The sequence below is a fragment of the Taudactylus pleione genome, unplaced genomic scaffold (assembly GCF_031769625.1).
Source record: "Taudactylus pleione unplaced genomic scaffold, aTauple2 ptg000642l, whole genome shotgun sequence".
Classification (NCBI taxonomy): Eukaryota; Metazoa; Chordata; class Amphibia; order Anura; family Myobatrachidae; genus Taudactylus; species Taudactylus pleione.
Window position 1 is genome coordinate 4014330 of NW_028285044.1, and position 18670 is coordinate 4032999.

At 46.7% G+C, this 18670-nt stretch overlaps 1 protein-coding gene across 1 annotated transcript in view; it reads right to left on the bottom strand.

The window, feature by feature from the left end:
• Positions 1-1576: 1576 nt before the first annotated feature.
• Positions 1577-18670, bottom strand: part of TAB1 (TGF-beta activated kinase 1 (MAP3K7) binding protein 1) — an 86857-nt gene continuing 69763 nt past the window's right edge. The window contains exons 8-11 of the mRNA XM_088455075.1: positions 4589-4733; positions 4263-4485; positions 4034-4184; positions 1577-1865 (exon numbers count right to left, since the gene is read on the bottom strand). Coding sequence (XP_088311201.1) covers positions 1655-1865; positions 4034-4184; positions 4263-4485; positions 4589-4733 — 730 coding nt within the window. The 3' untranslated portion in view covers positions 1577-1654. The remainder of the gene's footprint in view (positions 1866-4033; positions 4185-4262; positions 4486-4588; positions 4734-18670) is intronic.

Below are 18670 nucleotides of genomic sequence, written 5' to 3' on the forward strand. Positions count from 1 at the left end.
TTCTGTGACTACAGAACAAAACATGAACAGATTCAATGTAAAAAACAGAATACATTATATTTTATTGTATACATTTATATACATTATATATATATATATATATATATATATATATATATATATATATATATATATATATATAATCAAATGTCTCCATTTCTTTGTGCACATGTACTTAGGTGACATGCATATTGCTTTGCATTTGCTTATAATTATGGTGCCTAAATTTAGGGCTTTATTCTTTGTCTGTACAGTCATCCAGTATCCTGTTTACTATGACCATGCAAAAATGAAGTGACTTCTAAAGTTTCCTTATATCCAACATGTTAGACCTAGGTCATGGTAATGTTAAACAGACATTTAATATTACTGTAGTAGTGCATGAGAATTACACATTTGCTGCCAATTGTGGAGAAATAGTTGAAAAGATTTCAAGAATGTCCATTCCAAGAGAAAGCTCTCAGCTCACTGTAACCACGCACTACTGCAGTAAAGTATTTCATGCTAACACTAACACTCCAGTAAGTAATTCTTATTCTGGTGGTGGAATAAAATGATTATACCTTCTCGCAATATAGGTTGGGCTTTGCTTATCTTGGCCTGCAGTGTTTCAATATTCAAGCCAAAAAACAACAACAATCATGATCTAATTTGAGCTCACTGGAATGTAACAATATTAACTAGTTCTTGACTTTCAACTCATATATAAGCCATGGTCAGGCATTGTGCTGAGGTGTCATTTATACGCAAAAACTCAATGCAAAGGCAACATGCTGCAGTGCACAGCTTTATACCTGGTACTGATCTGCTGGAACAGGCCACTAAATCATTGCACATCACATTTAAAAATGAATACAATGTACAGGTCAGTGTGGACCTCATTGAGCAGAGAGAGAGAAAGAATAGTAGAAAGAGGGCAAGGAACAAAGGGAAGAAGGGTAGGGGTGAGGGGGAATTAGGGACGGAGTGAGCGAGAAAGGGGAGGAGCCAAAGATGTAAACAAGGAGGGATGGAGGAAATGGATAGATTGACAGAGAGAGCAAGGGACAAGGGTATAGAGTATAAAGAGATTCAAAAAAATCTTTATTTTAGGCCCCATAACTCTGCCATAATTCTATAATTCTGTAATGTACCATTATAATTAGGTAGACTAGACATTTTCTTATTTATTATTAGAGTAAGTGTAGCTACCTAATTGCTATGTGCATTTTTCAATATTGCTGCCATTTGTGGAATGCACAAATTAGATGATCCCTTGGTGTCTTCCTGTGTTTCAATTCAAACTATATACACAAAGCGATGGTGCACTTAATAGTGCCGTGGTTTCAGGGAGGACAGCAGAAACATTTCCTCTGGCCTTACTGACAAAACACTCCTGCACTTTATATTATGTACACCACAAACAGATGGATTTGTGGAAAGTTAACAAAAATTGATGGATCCATGATAATACACTTCAGTGAAAGTTTGCAAGAGAACAACCAGTTCAGATATGCACATCCTCAAATACTACTGGCTCACTGTCGGCAAAGTTTAAAGAGCAGGTAATTGATGAATAACGAGTCATTGTTTGATATTATTTTCTCGCAGCTTCATTTAATGAGACACAGTCAATGATGGTCATAAGAGCATATGACCCAAATGTAATACCGGCTCATTGAGCAGGGACTAGAGCTGCAAGATCTCCATTTTCCATGTTCCAGAGCCGATAGAATTCTGTGAAGTCAACGTAAGGTTCTACGCGACCGTCCTCATCTGGCTGCAGGGACTGTGACGGGCGTGAGCGAAAGAGGCCACCATCTGAGCTGGAGCTGCTGCTCTGAGTATGAGTGTTGGTGGACTGGAGAGTTGCGCTAGGTGATTGCCTGGATATACAGGAAATACAGTTGGAATAAATAACACTGTACAACAAATTAATACTTTTAATTTGTTTCCTTTCTAAAAATAGTCATACACTACTAATTTGAGGTCAAGAAAAACTAAAATGATATCAGAATGTTTTCACTAGCTCTATTTTTTGAGCTACACTACTTGCACTATACTGTATGTACATTAGTAACATAGTCATAGTGAAAAGCTATTTTAAAATAATCTGATATTTTCTTGATAGAAAATAAATAACAGTTGTTTTAATTCAATCAATCACAAATAAGAACACAAAACGAAACAAACATACAGCATACGAAAAAAACATACAGCATACGAAAGTACTATCTAATATAGTGGCCTATTCATGGGGGTGCGTTCTCTTTGCTTATCGCTTGTACTCCTCTTCTGGGGCATCTCTTGTCACTGTCCAACAGTAGTGATTCACCTACCCTGATATCTTTGTTCCACTGCTGAAATGTCTTGGTGGAATCGCTCACTATGCTTGTCACTCAGTGCACCACAGTTATCTTGTGTGGGTAATCCTGTGATATCGCATATATTTGAATAGGGGAGGGGACAAATAACGAATTCATTTAATTGGGTCATTAGGCCCCGCCCCCTCTGCGCGGAACGAAGATTGCTGGTAAGATTCTCTCCATTCTGCCCACTTCACTAGGTATACCCCTACATCGTCATAAATGGGCTATATCTCGGAACTCAGAGCTAACTGAGAGTTTTTAATGTCATATTCATTCTTTGCATGCTGAAATCAATTAGAAGTAACTATTTTCACATCGGAAACATTTTCATTGTTGTGCAGTGTAATTGACAGAGATAGTGGCTAGAAGCAGTGGTGTAACTAGGGTATTTGGAGCCCAGGGCAAGAAGAAAAATGGAGCCCCCCCCACTATGCGTGAGCCAAAAAAGTGGGTGTGGCTGCATACAAGGGGCGTGGCCACTGAAAAATGGGGTGTGTCAACATGACGCCACTGTTTCGCGTCACTCTGGAAACATTTGCATTCCACATGCACCTCAATGTCCCCAGTAGTAGTGTCCCCAGTTGCAGTGCCAAATACACAGTGCCTCCAGTAGTGCCCATTACACAGTGCCTCCAGTAGTGCCCATTACACAGTGCCCTCAGTAGTGTCCCTTATACAGTGCACCCAGTAGTGTCCCTTATACAGTGCACCCAGTAGTGCCCCTTATACAGTGCACCCCAGTAGTGCCCATTTTACAGTGCACCCAGTAGTGCCCCTTATACACTGACACCAGTAGTGCTCCTTACACATTGACCCCAGCAGTAGTGCCCCTTACACAGTGCCACCAGTACTGCCCCTTACACATAAAACACAGACACGCATTATACTTACCCAAATACCGGCTCCTGTGCCCGCCGCCATCCGCTTCTCTGGTCTCGCTCAGCACTATGGGAGAGACACCCAGTGCGGGAGCCGGAAGGCGGAGCTCATGAGTGCGCTCCAACCCGGCTCCGGCCCTGGGTGCAGCAGCCAATGAGAGTCTGTCTGACTCTCATTGGCTGCTAAAACAAACACACCGCCGCCAGGTAGTACACTCGCTGTCAGTGAACGTACTACCCGGCGCCGGCCTGTTTATTTTACTGTGTAGTGCAGACTGCACTCAGTGGGGTCCACACTACACACAAACCTGGCCAGCTGCTGCGGAGGTTGGGCAGTTTGATAGATGGGAGCGGGGCAAGCACTTTAAAAGATGATGGCCAGATGTCTGTATGTAGAGACTGGACCCATCAGCATAGCAACAGTAAAACAGAGCCGGCGGGAACCAACAACACACACAGAGGTAATAATAGGGAGCGGGGAGCACACTATGAAAAAAAAACACACCCAGGCAACGCCGGGTGCAACTTTAGAATAATATAACATTATTGTAACTTAATAATGACCCTTATAAATAGATTTCCTGATTGGACTTAAACAGGAAAAAGTCTTTGCCAGAAGGACATGTTTAAGTTTACTGAAGAAAGGAAGCCGAATTAATCTTCCATCCATAAGAGCTACACGAAACAACTAGTTCAAATAAGTTCTTATAAATGATGTTTGAAACTCCCATTCTTTAATATTCATTATTACTTCATGAGAACAAGATGGGATTGTTAGAACGGGGGGTAAACATGAGCGATACTTACATTGTTGGCGTCGTTCCATCCAGAGTTGAACTGCTATGAGTTCCATTCACCAATGTCCCCTGTGATGGCATTACCAATGATAGGGTAACACTTGTCTTACTAGTGTTTTGTGCACTGGAATATGGCACAGACACAGGATATATTCGACCACCTGAAATATAGATCAAGTGTGTGAAAAAAGAACATTGTGAAATCACAAATCTGCCAACCATAGAAAAAAGTAACAAACCCTGGGTAGGTGTGAGCGTAGGCTGGTTAATTTCTTCTAAAGGGTACCCCAAGTTACGGACAAGCAAGGTCATGTCCTCATGTTTAGAGCAGAACTTGGCACGTTCCCCACCGCTGACAAAAGTGTCATGATGAATCCTCTTGACCCTTTCCACAACTGCCTGTGCCACATCGTCCAGAGAAACCTGCTTGGCGAACTCTGTTGCAATCATTGCTGCTATCTCCTTTAGATTGAAATCAGGGAACGATGGACAAGTCAATATACCTCAAACTGTTTAAGAAAGTGCAGGGTAGGAGTAAATGTAAAAAGGAAACTATTAATAGTACCTGATTGGCTTGTCCAGGCCCGTGTGCCGATTCCAGTGCCTTGTACAGTCCCTCCGACATAAGCACCAGGAAACCTGTAACTCCATCCAGTGGTTGGCATCCGTGGATTTCTGGCTCTGCTGTGACTGGCTTAGATTTAGATGCACTGAAGACCAAAGTACAACAATTATTGTATGAATGCTACTGCACACTTGTGACAACTTGAATATTCAGTGAACTGCTGAAACATATACCAACAAAGTGAGAACAAATCTGCAATTGTGAATGGTAGATAAAGTGCACAGCAGTAAAGGGCCTATAGTGAAAGAAGTGCAGACAATGGGCTCATACATCATTTTAAAAGCCTTTCTGTTACATACAATTTATGAGGATTTGTCAGTATAAATTAACATTTTATTCAAATAAATATATCACATACTATGGTATCTATACATTCTGCTAAACAGTTATTCAAGAATTCTTACCATTGTAGCTATTTGCTTTCAAATATGTTGCTTTTATAATTGATATGATTATTAGAGGAATGAAACAGGTTTTATGCTTTAATTGTGAGCTAGGTTTTATATTATAACACGACAATGCTGCTCTATCCAGTGTACTCAATCTATTTTATCTCTTTACTCAATGCTGTTGTTTGTCATAGATAAAAGAAATGATACTCATGTATGATAAAGGAAATTTACACACACACACACACACACACACACACACACACACACACAGTCCAAGGTGCGGCACTCTTGTTGTAAATAACACCATACACATCAGGTCATCAGGATGTAACATTTCGGTTTATCACCGTCTTCAAAACATAAAAAACAACTACAAACATCTTACCTTTATAGACAACACCCAAGTGAACGCCGTGCAGCCAAAAACGGGACCCAGCACCCGATCAGCAGACGCCGGCTAATGACGTCATCGCGCATAACGCGTGACGCATGTGAAACCCATCACCAGGCATATAGTTGCTATGGAGACAAAATCAACAGTGTAGTCACGATGGTATAGTTCTCAATTTGAATCACTAAAAGGCGCTATTACACAGAGATGGACAAACATGACTACATCTCATTACATATCATTATGGTAGTAGGTACTGAACACTCTACAAAAAACACTCTATAAAAAACATTCTATAAAAAACTCTACAAGAAACATGAAAGGGGGAGATATTCATTAAGTCCCCGAGGACTAACAACATCCAATTATGGATCCGTCGGGATTCGCATCTTAATAAAGCCAGATTCCGATCACCACCTGCATAATTTAGCCAGTCTTAAATATCGTATGATCGATCACATCCCTCTTTCTAATAGAGGTGGTGATCGGAATCTGGCTTTATTAAGATGCGAATCCCGATGGATCCATAAGTTGGATGTTGTTAGTCCTCGGGGACTTAATGAATATCTCCCCCTTTCATGTTTCTTGTAGAGTTTTTTATAGAATGTTTTTTATAGTGTTTTTTGTAGAGTGTTCAGTACCTACTACCATAATGATATGTAATGAGATGTAGTCATGTTTGTCCATGTCTGTGTAATAGCGCCTTTTAGTGATTCAAATTGAGAACTATACCATCGTGACTACACTGTTGATTTTGTCTCCATAGCAACTATATGTCTGGTGATGGGTTTCACATGCGTCACGTGTTATGCGCGATGACGTCATTAGCCGGCGTCTGCTGATCGGGTGCTGGGTCCCGTTTTTGGCTGCACGCCGTTCACTTGGGTGATGTCTATAAAGGTAAGATGTTTGTAGTTGTTTTTTATGTTGTGAAGACAGTGATAAACCGAAACGTTACATCCTGATGACCTGATGTGTATGGTGTTATTTACAACAAGAGTGCCGCACCTTGGACTGTGTATTTGACTTTTATGTGATGGCACCTTGTGGAGTATAATTAATTTTGAATGGAGTGCCGGACCTCCTATGTGTATATACACACACACATACATTTAAATCATCTGGGGATCACTTCATGACCTTGGGGGTTAGTGCGGGATGGAGGCATCAGCACTTAATGAGCTAAATATTTAGCGGTACAATAGCTCCTCCCCTCTAACCTCCCCTCAGTTTTTCATTAAGAGCTGAAGGAGTAGGTCAACACTGAGATAGCTTGCAAACACAGTCAGGGAAGGGCAGCAGGCTTTCCCAGCCCAGTATGCAGGGCATTACAGAACAGGAAGCCGCATCAAAGAAGTGAGATCGGACCAGACCACACTCCTACGGAAAGAATGGATGGCTAGATTATTGGCAACGAGCCCCTCTGTCGTTTTATCTAAGAGGATTGACAGTAAGGGCAGATGCGCTCAGTGCCTACCCTCAGAAAAATAGTAACACGCTGAGGCAAGGCATCTGGCTATGCTGAAATGCAAAAAAACTAGTCAACAGGAGCAACCTTAAGACCCCAACACTGACTGTATTAAGCAGGCATCGGCACTTACATGCAGAGCTGCCATCAGGGAGGACTGCCGGGACTGGAGACTCAGACCCGTACAGAGGGGAGCCCACGCCTGGCTCCTACCACCAATACCTGGAGAGCTGCACAATGGCGGAACTCCTAGAGGCCATGGAAACATTGGCCACCGGGTGCTAGCTATCAGGGGGGCACAGATAAATCCATCTAGACTACATCATTAATCTTGCAAGAAAGAGATGGGGATTTAGCTGCTTCAAATTCAGAATCAGACGTATGGACCTGTCCGGCTTGCTTACCAGAAAGAGATTTGAGTAAAACCCGAGCCCTTGCTGCCGTAAGGGAACTGGAACAATAACTCTGGAATCTGAGAGAATGTGCCGCAGCCAAAAGGGCCGTCTGGACTGATAGTAAGGAGTAGTGGCAAAAAATCTCCTGGGCATGGGATCTGCCAAAACCAGGGTGTACCCTCTGGACACAATGGGCCTGATTCAGAGCCGCTCGTAAGCGGGCGCTCGTTCGCTCCGAGCGATGTTTGCCCAACTGCGCATGCGTACAGATCGTTATACGCATGCGCGAACCAGTCAGTGCGGCCGAAATTCATGTGCTTGCAAAATAGCGAATGCCTGATAATTTGAGTGACAGGAGTAGGCGTATGTAGGTGGTAACGGGGGAAGGTGCTTGAAAACGGGGAGTGGAGATCCGAACGCAGGCGTGCTTAAAGGTCAAAACGGGCGTTTTATGGGTGTGCATAATTAAAACAGCAGCGTCATTGACCACGTCACTGGGTTATTTTATAGCCAGAACTGCTCGCAAAATTGTGGTAGCAAAAACAAACCCCAAGAATAGCGAGCAGTTCATACCCTGGTCGATGTACTCGATTAATCTAATAGCGGACATGACGTAGGATGCGAGCGGCCAGGGGGCGTATTTTTTCAAAAAACAACCGCAAGTTTTGTTCGCTCGTTCAGACCTAGAGGCGTGAACAGACCGCAAAGAGCGAACGGTTCATTTGAATAGCCACCCCCTTTTCCTGAACGACCGTCCGCAAATAGCGTCCAGCTCTGAATCAGGCCCAATGTCACAAACCCAAAGCTTTAGGACAGATTAGAGCCAGACCTCCCGAAACCTGAGCAAGTAGGCCTCTACCACATAAAGATGGAACTGAGCCCCCTGAACATCACACAGTCTGTTTTTATTTCTGCCTGGGGACAGGTTGTCGAGAATTAGTTCAGGCACGGGCTCTGAAGGTTACATCGCGAGAGTAACTGGCCATGCCAATAAGATCTGCCCCTCCCAGGGATACGAAAGGAACAAAACTGAGAAATATTCGAATTAGGCAGTTCTCTCCCGTAGCCCGAGTTATAATTTTAGTAAGTTCAATTCCCCTTCAAAAGGTGCCGCCTCTAAAGTACGCTTTGACTCTGGGTCAGAGTCTGATGAGCTAAACCAAATAGCTCTTATGGCAGACACTGTCAAGGAGGAGACACGTGACCGTAAAAAAAAGCTGCATCTAGAGAAGCATCTTGAATATAAACAGAAGCATCATGTATATGATCGACCAAGACAAGGAGTTCTCCTTTTGCCTGTTATCCAGATGGCAGCTGTTCTGTCCAAGACTCTATTGGCTTGTTGACCCAGGCAATAGTCAAAATATGAAGAGAAGTGCCAGAGAAAGAAAACAGATTTAAGCAAGGTCTCACTCTTTCTGTCCATCTGATATTTCAAGGTGACTTCTTGCATCGTAGAAATGACAGTGGCCTTGGACAACCTGGTTATAGGAGCGTACACATTGGGCGGGATGTTCCAAATCTTGGTGTCCTCGTCCACAAAGGGATAAGAGTATCTGAACCATCTGGGAACCTGAAACCTCTTATCTGACTTAAGCCAAGCCTCCTCCAAAATATCGAAAAAATCTGAAAAATTTGAAAAGGCCGGAAAAATGGATAACTGCCTCGCCTTGCGTTTAAACAAGGAAGAAGAACTAGCTTCAGAAACTTCGGCTTCTTGAAAATTTAGAATCTACCGAACTGCAGTAACTAATTCTCGAACACCAATACAGGGGATGCATTCTCCTGCCATTCTGATGCATCCTCCCAATCAGGATCCATTAATTCATCCACCTCTTGAAAGGAACCTGCGGAATCTGAATCTCCAGGAAAAACAGCCAGAGTCTGCCATGAACACCTCTTGGCAGCTGCAGATCCAGAGGATGACAGAATCCTATCCATAGATGCAGACACCTTGTAAAGGGGCTCAGCGGAAGGGTCAGATAGAAGCTGAGGGACCCTCTGGTCACAAAAGAGAGAAGAGTCATTCACCTGTTAATGACGATTTACTTCGCATTGTAAGTTCTGCAATGGCTTGAGGCATGAACCTAGCCCATTCTGGGATCATCGACTCATCCATCAAATTCCCGATGGCTGGCCCACTCCGTCTCACAGACTTCTGACTGTTTGGGACCCTTGGTAAATTCTGTTCAATATTTAGAACATGCATAAAATAATGCAGCAGAAGAGCTAAGCTTTGCATTGGAAGCTTTCCCTGCCATGTTGCTATACAACTAAGAGATACAGAAAAAAACAATGCAAAATGCACATAGTTCCTGCCAAAATATCCTCTAGCTAAAGAACTAGTTCAGGCGGCCAGGCTAAAACTAAAAAGCCACTAAAACCTGCCTAAATTCTAACTGAAAAAGTGCACCACAAAAAGCATAGGTTTTAATCTCCACATATAACACAAAAAACGAACACTGCTCTGTAAAAAAACAATTGGATACCCAGCCTCTGCTGATATTTGCAGCCTCCTTTACGTGCCACTCAGATGGCGCAGGAGCGTCCGTTCAGCTAATCCCCACCAAGGAGGGATGGGGGAGGAGCCAACCGCAATGCATGACTGGGAGATAGCGGATGGTGCCCAAATGCTGAAATCACTTCCTACAGAGAGGCAGCATCACCTGGTCACAGAAACACCATATGGCAATGTTGTGTATCAGGGAATGTGTGTATGAGAATCGCAGCCTATGACTGCCCTCGACTCTGGAGCTTCTCCCGACAGATATATGGATCCCTTTTAGGTAGAGCCCCGGACTCTAAGTGTAATGAATCGGTGACCCCCCAACCGGAATTGGAAGCAGAGTGGGTGGAGAGCTCACCTCTGTTAACTAAGCCCCACTCTGCTGGCGTACTGAATCGCTTGAGAAAACTAAATATGGTAAAAATAAACCTAGTTAACTAGAAATGTGACATTCCTAATGCACTAAATAAACCCCTGAGTTCCAAAGGAGTTGGGAGGGGTTATAGGAGGTGGAGCTTATACTTAACCTGTTCGTGCCTATACTCCTGTGCCAGCTACTCTACCCATAGTCAAGACTACAGTGTCCCCCAAATAAAATGTAAGAGGAAACCTTTTAAAAACGTTTTTATGGTTTTATATATCTTCATTTTAAATATACAGTACTGTGCAAGTTTTAGGCAGGTGTGAAAAAAAATTCTGCAAAGTAAGAATACTTTCAAAAATAGAAGTGTTAATAGTTTATTTTTACCAATTAACAAAATGCAAAGTGAATGAACAGAAAAGAAATCTAAATAAACTCAATATTTGCTGTGACCACCCTTTGCCTCCAAAACAGCATCAATTTTTCTAGGTACACTTGCTTTTCGGTGAAAACGGCTTATCTTGCGAAAATATGAGATATGGTAAGAACTTACCCTTGTTATCTCTATTTCTACGAAGTCCATAGGGTTCCACAGGATACCTTGGGGTATAGGTGATGGCGGCAGACATCGGGCACCACAGAGTTAAGTTTTCAGCCTTCCAGGTCGCACTGGGGTCCCTCTTCTATACCTCACAAAGGTATGGACAGTAGACCACGTGGCTGCCTTGCAAAGCTGAACAGCAGAGGCACCACGGCGAGCTGCCCACGAAGGACCCACAGACCTAGTGGAATGAGCTTTAACAGAGGATGGTACAGGAAGGCCTTCCTGAATGTAAGCCTCAGAAATCGCCATGCGAATCCATCCTGCCAAAGTTTGCTTAGTGGCAGGCCAACCCTTCTTACGGAAGCCATAGAGGACAAACAAGGAGTCAGACTTCCTAAATGAATTGGTACGGTCAACATAAATCCTTAGAGCACGTACCAAATCCAAGGAGGCCTCACCAGCCGAGATGTCTGGGGAATTAAAGGCCGGTACTATAATTTCCTAATTAATGTGGAAACTAGATACCAGCTTAGGTAGGAAACCAGGGCGAGTGCGAAGCACTGCCCTATCCCTATGAAAAATCAGAAAGGGAGGGCGACATGAGAGAGCCCCCAAATCTGACACCATTCTGGACGAAGCAATGGCCAGAAGAAACACAGTCTTAGCTGTGAGCCATTTTAAATCCACTGAGCCCAGTGGGTCAAAAGGCGGTCCTTGGAGAGCCCTCAGGACCACAGCCAAATCCCAAGGAGCCACTGGTGGAACAAAGGAGGCTGAATACGAAGTACATCTTGCATAAAGGTGCGGACATCAGAAAGGGTACCAATCCTACACTGAAACCACACTGACAGGGCAGAAACCTGCACCTTCAAGGAAGCAAGGCGAAGACCGTGATCTAAGCCCGCCTGTGGAAAGCCAAAACCCTGGATATCCTAAACACTTGAGGAACATAGCCTCTAGGTCAACACCATTCAAAGAAAGTATGCCACACTCTGTGGTAAATTCCTGCAGAAGCAGGCTTCTGAGCTCTGAGCATTGTGTTAACTGCAGAGCTAGAAAAACCCCTGGACCTTCAGAGGGCTGTTTCAACAGCCACGCCGTCAAAGACAGACGACCCAGGCCCGGGTAATGGCAAGTACCTTGGGACAACAGGTCTAGACGTTGAGGCAACAGCATCGGAGCGGCTATGGAGAGACTCCGAAGATCTGAGTACCAGTGACGTCTGGGCCACATTGCAGCTATCAACAGAAGCGTGCCCCCTTCTTGCTTGAATTTTCGAACCACTCGAAGAAGAAGAAGGGAGAATGGAGGGAAGAGGTACGCTAACTGGAAGGTCCACCGGACCGACAGAGCGTCTAACAGAAGAACCTCCGTGTGTCTTGTTCTTGACCCGTACAACGTCAGCTTGTTGTTGTGTCGGGAGGCCATGAGGTCTATCTCTGAAAGACCCCACTTGTTCACCAGGAGTTGAAACACCTCCTGGTGAAGAGACCATCCTCCTGGATGCACGGCTGAGAAAGTCTGCTTCCCAGTTGAGGACTCCTGGTATGAACACTGCTGAGATGGCAGGTAGATTGCCCTCTGCCCAGGCCAGAATGCGGGAGACTTCTGTCAGTGCCGCCTGACTTCTTGCCCCTCCTTGGCGGTTGATGTAAGCCACCGTGGTGGCGTTGTCCGACTGCACCTGCACGGGCTTTCCGTGAAGAACATGTCTTGCCAGCTGAAGAGCTTTGAACACAGTCTTAGCTGTGAGCCATTTTAAATCCACTGAGCCCAGTGGGTCAAAAGGCGGTCCTTGGAGAGCCCTCAGGACCACAGCCAAATCCCAAGGAGCCACTGGTGGAACAAAGGAGGCTGAAAACGAAGTACATCTTGCATAAAGGTGCGGACATCAGAAAGGGTACCAATCCTACACTGAAACCACACTGACAGGGCAGAAACCTGCACCTTCAAGGAAGCAAGGCGAAGACCGTGATCTAAGCCCGCCTGTGGAAAGCCAAAACCCTGGATATCCTAAACACTTGAGGAACATAGCCTCTAGGTCAACACCATTCAAAGAAAGTATGCCACACTCTGTGGTAAATTCCTGCAGAAGCAGGCTTCTGAGCTCTGAGCATTGTGTTAACTGCAGAGCTAGAAAAACCCCTGGACCTTCAGAGGGCTGTTTCAACAGCCACGCCGTCAAAGACAGACGACCCAGGCCCGGGTAATGGCAAGTACCTTGGGACAACAGGTCTAGACGTTGAGGCAACAGCATCGGAGCGGCTATGGAGAGACTCCGAAGATCTGAGTACCAGTGACGTCTGGGCCACATTGCAGATATCAACAGAAGCGTGCCCCCTTCTTGCTTGAATTTTCGAACCACTCGAAGAAGAAGAAGGGAGAATGGAGGGAAGAGGTACGCTAACTGGAAGGTCCACCGGACCGACAGAGCGTCTAACAGAAGAACCTCCGTGTGTCTTGTTCTTGACCCGTACAACGTCAGCTTGTTGTTGTGTCGGGAGGCCATGAGGTCTATCTCTGAAAGACCCCACTTGTTCACCAGGAGTTGAAACACCTCCTGGTGAAGAGACCATCCTCCTGGATGCACGGCTGAGAAAGTCTGCTTCCCAGTTGAGGACTCCTGGTATGAACACTGCTGAGATGGCAGGTAGATTGCCCTCTGCCCAGGCCAGAATGCGGGAGACTTCTGTCAGTGCCGCCTGACTTCTTGCCCCTCCTTGGCGGTTGATGTAAGCCACCGTGGTGGCGTTGTCCGACTGCACCTGCACGGGCTTTCTGTGAAGAACATGTCTTGCCAGCTGAAGAGCTTTGAACACAGTCTTAGCTGTGAGCCATTTTAAATCCACTGAGCCCAGTGGGTCAAAAGGCGGTCCTTGGAGAGCCCTCAGGACCACAGCCAAATCCCAAGGAGCCACTGGTGGAACAAAGGAGGCTGAATACGAAGTACATCTTGCATAAAGGTGCGGACATCAGAAAGGGTACCAATCCTACACTGAAACCACACTGACAGGGCAGAAACCTGCACCTTCAAGGAAGCAAGGCGAAGACCGTGATCTAAGCCCGCCTGTGGAAAGCCAAAACCCTGGATATCCTAAACACTTGAGGAACATAGCCTCTAGGTTAACACCATTCAAAGAAAGTATGCCACACTCTGTGGTAAATTCCTGCAGAAGCAGGCTTCTGAGCTCTGAGCATTGTGTTAACTGCAGAGCTAGAAAAACCCCTGGACCTTCAGAGGGCTGTTTCAACAGCCACGCCGTCAAAGACAGACGACCCAGGCCCGGGTAATGGCAAGTACCTTGGGACAACAGGTCTAGACGTTGAGGCAACAGCATCGGAGCGGCTATGGAGAGACTCAGAAGATCTGAGTACCAGTGACGTCTGGGCCACATTGCAGCTATCAACAGAAGCGTGCCCCCTTCTTGCTTGAATTTTCGAACCACTCGAAGAAGAAGAAGGGAGAATGGAGGGAAGAGGTACGCTAACTGGAAGGTCCACCGGACCGACAGAGCGTCTAACAGAAGAACCTCCGTGTGTCTTGTTCTTGACCCGTACAACGTCAGCTTGTTGTTGTGTCGGGAGGCCATGAGGTCTATCTCTGAAAGACCCCACTTGTTCACCAGGAGTTGAAACACCTCCTGGTGAAGAGACCATCCTCCTGGATGCACGGCTGAGAAAGTCTGCTTCCCAGTTGAGGACTCCTGGTATGAACACTGCTGAGATGGCAGGTAGATTGCCCTCTGCCCAGGCCAGAATGCGGGAGACTTCTGTCAGTGCCGCCTGACTTCTTGCCCCTCCTTGGCGGTTGATGTAAGCCACCGTGGTGGCGTTGTCCGACTGCACCTGCACGGGCTTTCCGTGAAGAACATGTCTTGCCAGCTGAAGAGCTTTGAACACAGTCTTAGCTGTGAGCCATTTTAAATCCACTGAGCCCAGTGGGTCAAAAGGCGGTCCTTGGAGAGCCCTCAGGACCACAGCCAAATCCCAAGGAGCCACTGGTGGAACAAAGGAGGCTGAATACGAAGTACATCTTGCATAAAGGTGCGGACATCAGAAAGGGTACCAATCCTACACTGAAACCACACTGACAGGGCAGAAACCTGCACCTTCAAGGAAGCAAGGCGAAGACCGTGATCTAAGCCCGCCTGTGGAAAGCCAAAACCCTGGATATCCTAAACACTTGAGGAACATAGCCTCTAGGTCAACACCATTCAAAGAAAGTATGCCACACTCTGTGGTAAATTCCTGCAGAAGCAGGCTTCTGAGCTCTGAGCATTGTGTTAACTGCAGAGCTAGAAAAACCCCTGGACCTTCAGAGGGCTGTTTCAACAGCCACGCCGTCAAAGACAGACGACCCAGGCCCGGGTAATGGCAAGTACCTTGGGACAACAGGTCTAGACGTTGAGGCAACAGCATCGGAGCGGCTATGGAGAGACTCCGAAGATCTGAGTACCAGTGACGTCTGGGCCACATTGCAGCTATCAACAGAAGCGTGCCCCCTTCTTGCTTGAATTGTCGAACCACTCGAAGAAGAAGAAGGGAGAATGGAGGGAAGAGGTACGCTAACTGGAAGGTCCACCGGACCGACAGAGCGTCTAACAGAAGAACCTCCGTGTGTCTTGTTCTTGACCCGTACAACGTCAGCTTGTTGTTGTGTCGGGAGGCCATGAGGTCTATCTCTGAAAGACCCCACTTGTTCACCAGGAGTTGAAACACCTCCTGGTGAAGAGACCATCCTCCTGGATGCACGGCTGAGAAAGTCTGCTTCCCAGTTGAGGACTCCTGGTATGAACACTGCTGAGATGGCAGGTAGATTGCCCTCTGCCCAGGCCAGAATGCGGGAGACTTCTGTCAGTGCCGCCTGACTTCTTGCCCCTCCTTGGCGGTTGATGTAAGCCACCGTGGTGGCGTTGTTCGACTGCACCTGCACGGGCTTTCCGTGAAGAACATGTCTTGCCAGCTGAAGAGCTTTGAATACTGCCAGAAGTTCCAAGATGTTTATTGGAAGGACAGATTCTGCTGGTGTCCACCTGTCTTGGAACAAGTGTGGACCCGTCACTGCTGCACAGCCTCGGAGATTGGCGTCCGTTGTCAAAAGGACACAGTTCGCCACCCAAAAGGGACGTCCCCTGTTTAGGTGAGCCGTATGTAGCCACCAGGCCAGAAACAGACGTGTCTCCGGAGAAAGCACCATGGTCTGTGTCTTTATCCGATGGGGCAACCAATTCCATCTGGAGAGGATCAAGTTCTGCAGAGGTCTGGAGTGAACTGGGCATATTCCACCATGTCAAACATCAACACCATGGAGCCCAGTAACCTCATCGCTGATTGAACAGACACTCGGCGGCTCTGAAGGCAACTGCGTACCTTTGCTTGTCTTGCAAAGATCTTTTCCTCCGTCACAAAGATCCTCTGTTGTTGGGAGTCCAACAGGGCTCCGAGAAAGAAGCATCCTCTGTGAGGGAACCAGGGAGGACTTCTTCCAGTTTATCAACCAGCCGTGATTCTGCAACACAGATATTGTCAGTTGCAGATGGTGCTAAAGGATCTCTGGAGACTCTGCTAACAACAGAAGGTTGTCCAGATAGGGCAACAAGCGGACCCCCTGCATCCGCAGGTGGGCTGCCATAACTGCCATGACTTTGGTAAACACTCGAGGCGCTGTGGCCAAAGGGCAGTGCCTGGAACTGGAAATGATGGTTGAGTACAGCAAACCTGAGGAATTGCTGGTGTGCCAAGATAATAGGGACATGCAGGTAGGCATCCTGAATGTCCATCGACACCATGAAAACCCCAGGCTTCATTGCCAATATAATGGAAAGTAGGGTCTCCATTCTTAACCGAGGAACCCTCAAGGACTCATTTAGGGACTTGAGGTTGAGGATGGGCCGGTAAGACCCATTGGTTTTCTGTACCAGAAAGAGATTGGAATAGTATTCCGTGCCAGTCTGGGGTAACGGAACAGGCACTATAACTCCAGCCTGGAGCATAGAGTGCAACACTTTCTGAGTTCCCAGGCCTTGTCCTGATTTGACTGAAGGCCTGTGGTAAAATACCGGCGGGGAGGCCTACGCCGGAAGGAGAGGGCGTACCCCCGAGAGACCACTTCTCTTACCCAAGTGTCCGTGGTAGTCAGATACCAGAACTGGGTGAACTGAAGAAGTCGGCCTCCCACTCTGGGGTCCCCCAAGGGGAGGTCCATCCCGTCAGGCTGAAGACTTATCGTCCGACTTGGGAGTAGGACATCTTGTACTCCAAGTCTGCTTCTTTGGCTTGGCAGATTTCCTGATCACTGATTGCCTTGGAAAGGACTGTACTTTGGACTGCAGCCGATGCAAACACGCAGATTTAGCTGCTGCCAGCATGGCCACAATTTTGTCTACATCAGGACCAAACAGGACTTGTCCATTAAAGGTCAAGCATTCCAATCCCTTCTTGGAATCTGCATCCGCTTTCCAAGAGCGCAATCACAGGGAGCGGCGAGCCGCTTCTGCTGCCAAGGAGATTCTAGAAGTTAGGAGACCTATATCTAAGGCTGCCTCATTAATGTACGTGGCTGAGTTTCTGAGATTGCACACTAACTCTATCTGCTCAACTGAAGAGTCAGCGTCCAGAGACGCCTCCAAGTTATCTGCCCAGCGCTCCATGGCTCTGGCCACCCAGCACACGGCCTCCTCTAAATGATGAACTAACTGACCAGATAGAAGAAATACAGTGGCATCTCCCTTAATATCTTTAAAGAAGGCTTATTTGGATTTAGCCACGGGGGGGATCGTCATCCTCAATAACCAAGGCCACACGGACTGTCTGTATAAGGCCAGGTATATAGACTTTAGACTTAGACGCTGCCTCCTTAGAACGAAGGGGCTCTTGGTCTGAAAAGTCAATCTCACCGTCATCAGACGTCATGTCATCATCATCATCACAATGAGTTGTCTGAGATACTATAGGCAGCTTAGAAGGTGGTGACTCCCCTTGTAAAAAAACGTGCGTCAGGTGCTGTACCGTGTTGGACAATGAATACACCCACACAGGCTCGGGGGGGGTGGGGGCGAAACCGGGAGACACTGAGGTATCATCAACTGCCTGGGGAACCCCTGCATAGGTGATGAGACTACCGCCTGCTGTGATAACCCCATCTGGGGAAACGCAGGTGGCGTCGCTAACTGGCCCACAAGGTTTGTAAGTGCCTTAGCAAAACAAGCTCAGGGTGGTTCCTGCACAGGTGCAGTGACAGAAATAGTGCTTGAAATCAGATAACATGCCCTACATAATCCATCAGCGTTCCCATCACCCTCCGCTAACAGTACATTACATGTGGTACATTTTAGCTGAAGAGGAAATTCACGTTCACTCCCAGACATGATGAGTGTATGTTACTCCCCACACAGAAAAATACTTTTACTGTGAGGTAATAAACACCCTGCAATACCGCACCGCAAGGGTTTTTAGCAGAGAAAAAACAGGGATAGTTAAAATGGCTGACAGTCAGAAGTGAAAGTACAGTCAGACAGCGCTAGCATATAGTCACATAGAATGCAGAAATAAATCCCTGCACTACAAACACTATGATCAACTACGCAGACCAGAGCCTGGTAGGAAACAGTTCTGCATACTCTGACCTTATTGGAGGAGAGGTATTCGGGTGACCCGGACCACGATGCCACCTGTATCACCAGCCAGCAGCATTCGCGCACTTCCAATAGAAAATGGCCGCCGAGGAGCTGAGAGGAGGCGGGCCTGGGGGACGAGCGCTGACCCAGGCAGCCAGACCACTGTGGAAAGGCACTGTGCAGCGGGGGAGGCGCCGGCTGTTAGACAGGGAAGGCGCGCTCCTCTGGCACGCTATTAACCCCTGGGACGCTGGAGCATTTCCATACTGCTGCAGCCCGCTGTCCCTCTAGTGGAAGGCGCAGGATGAGTACCAGGCTCCACGCGCAACCATGCTTCAGGAAGCCCCCT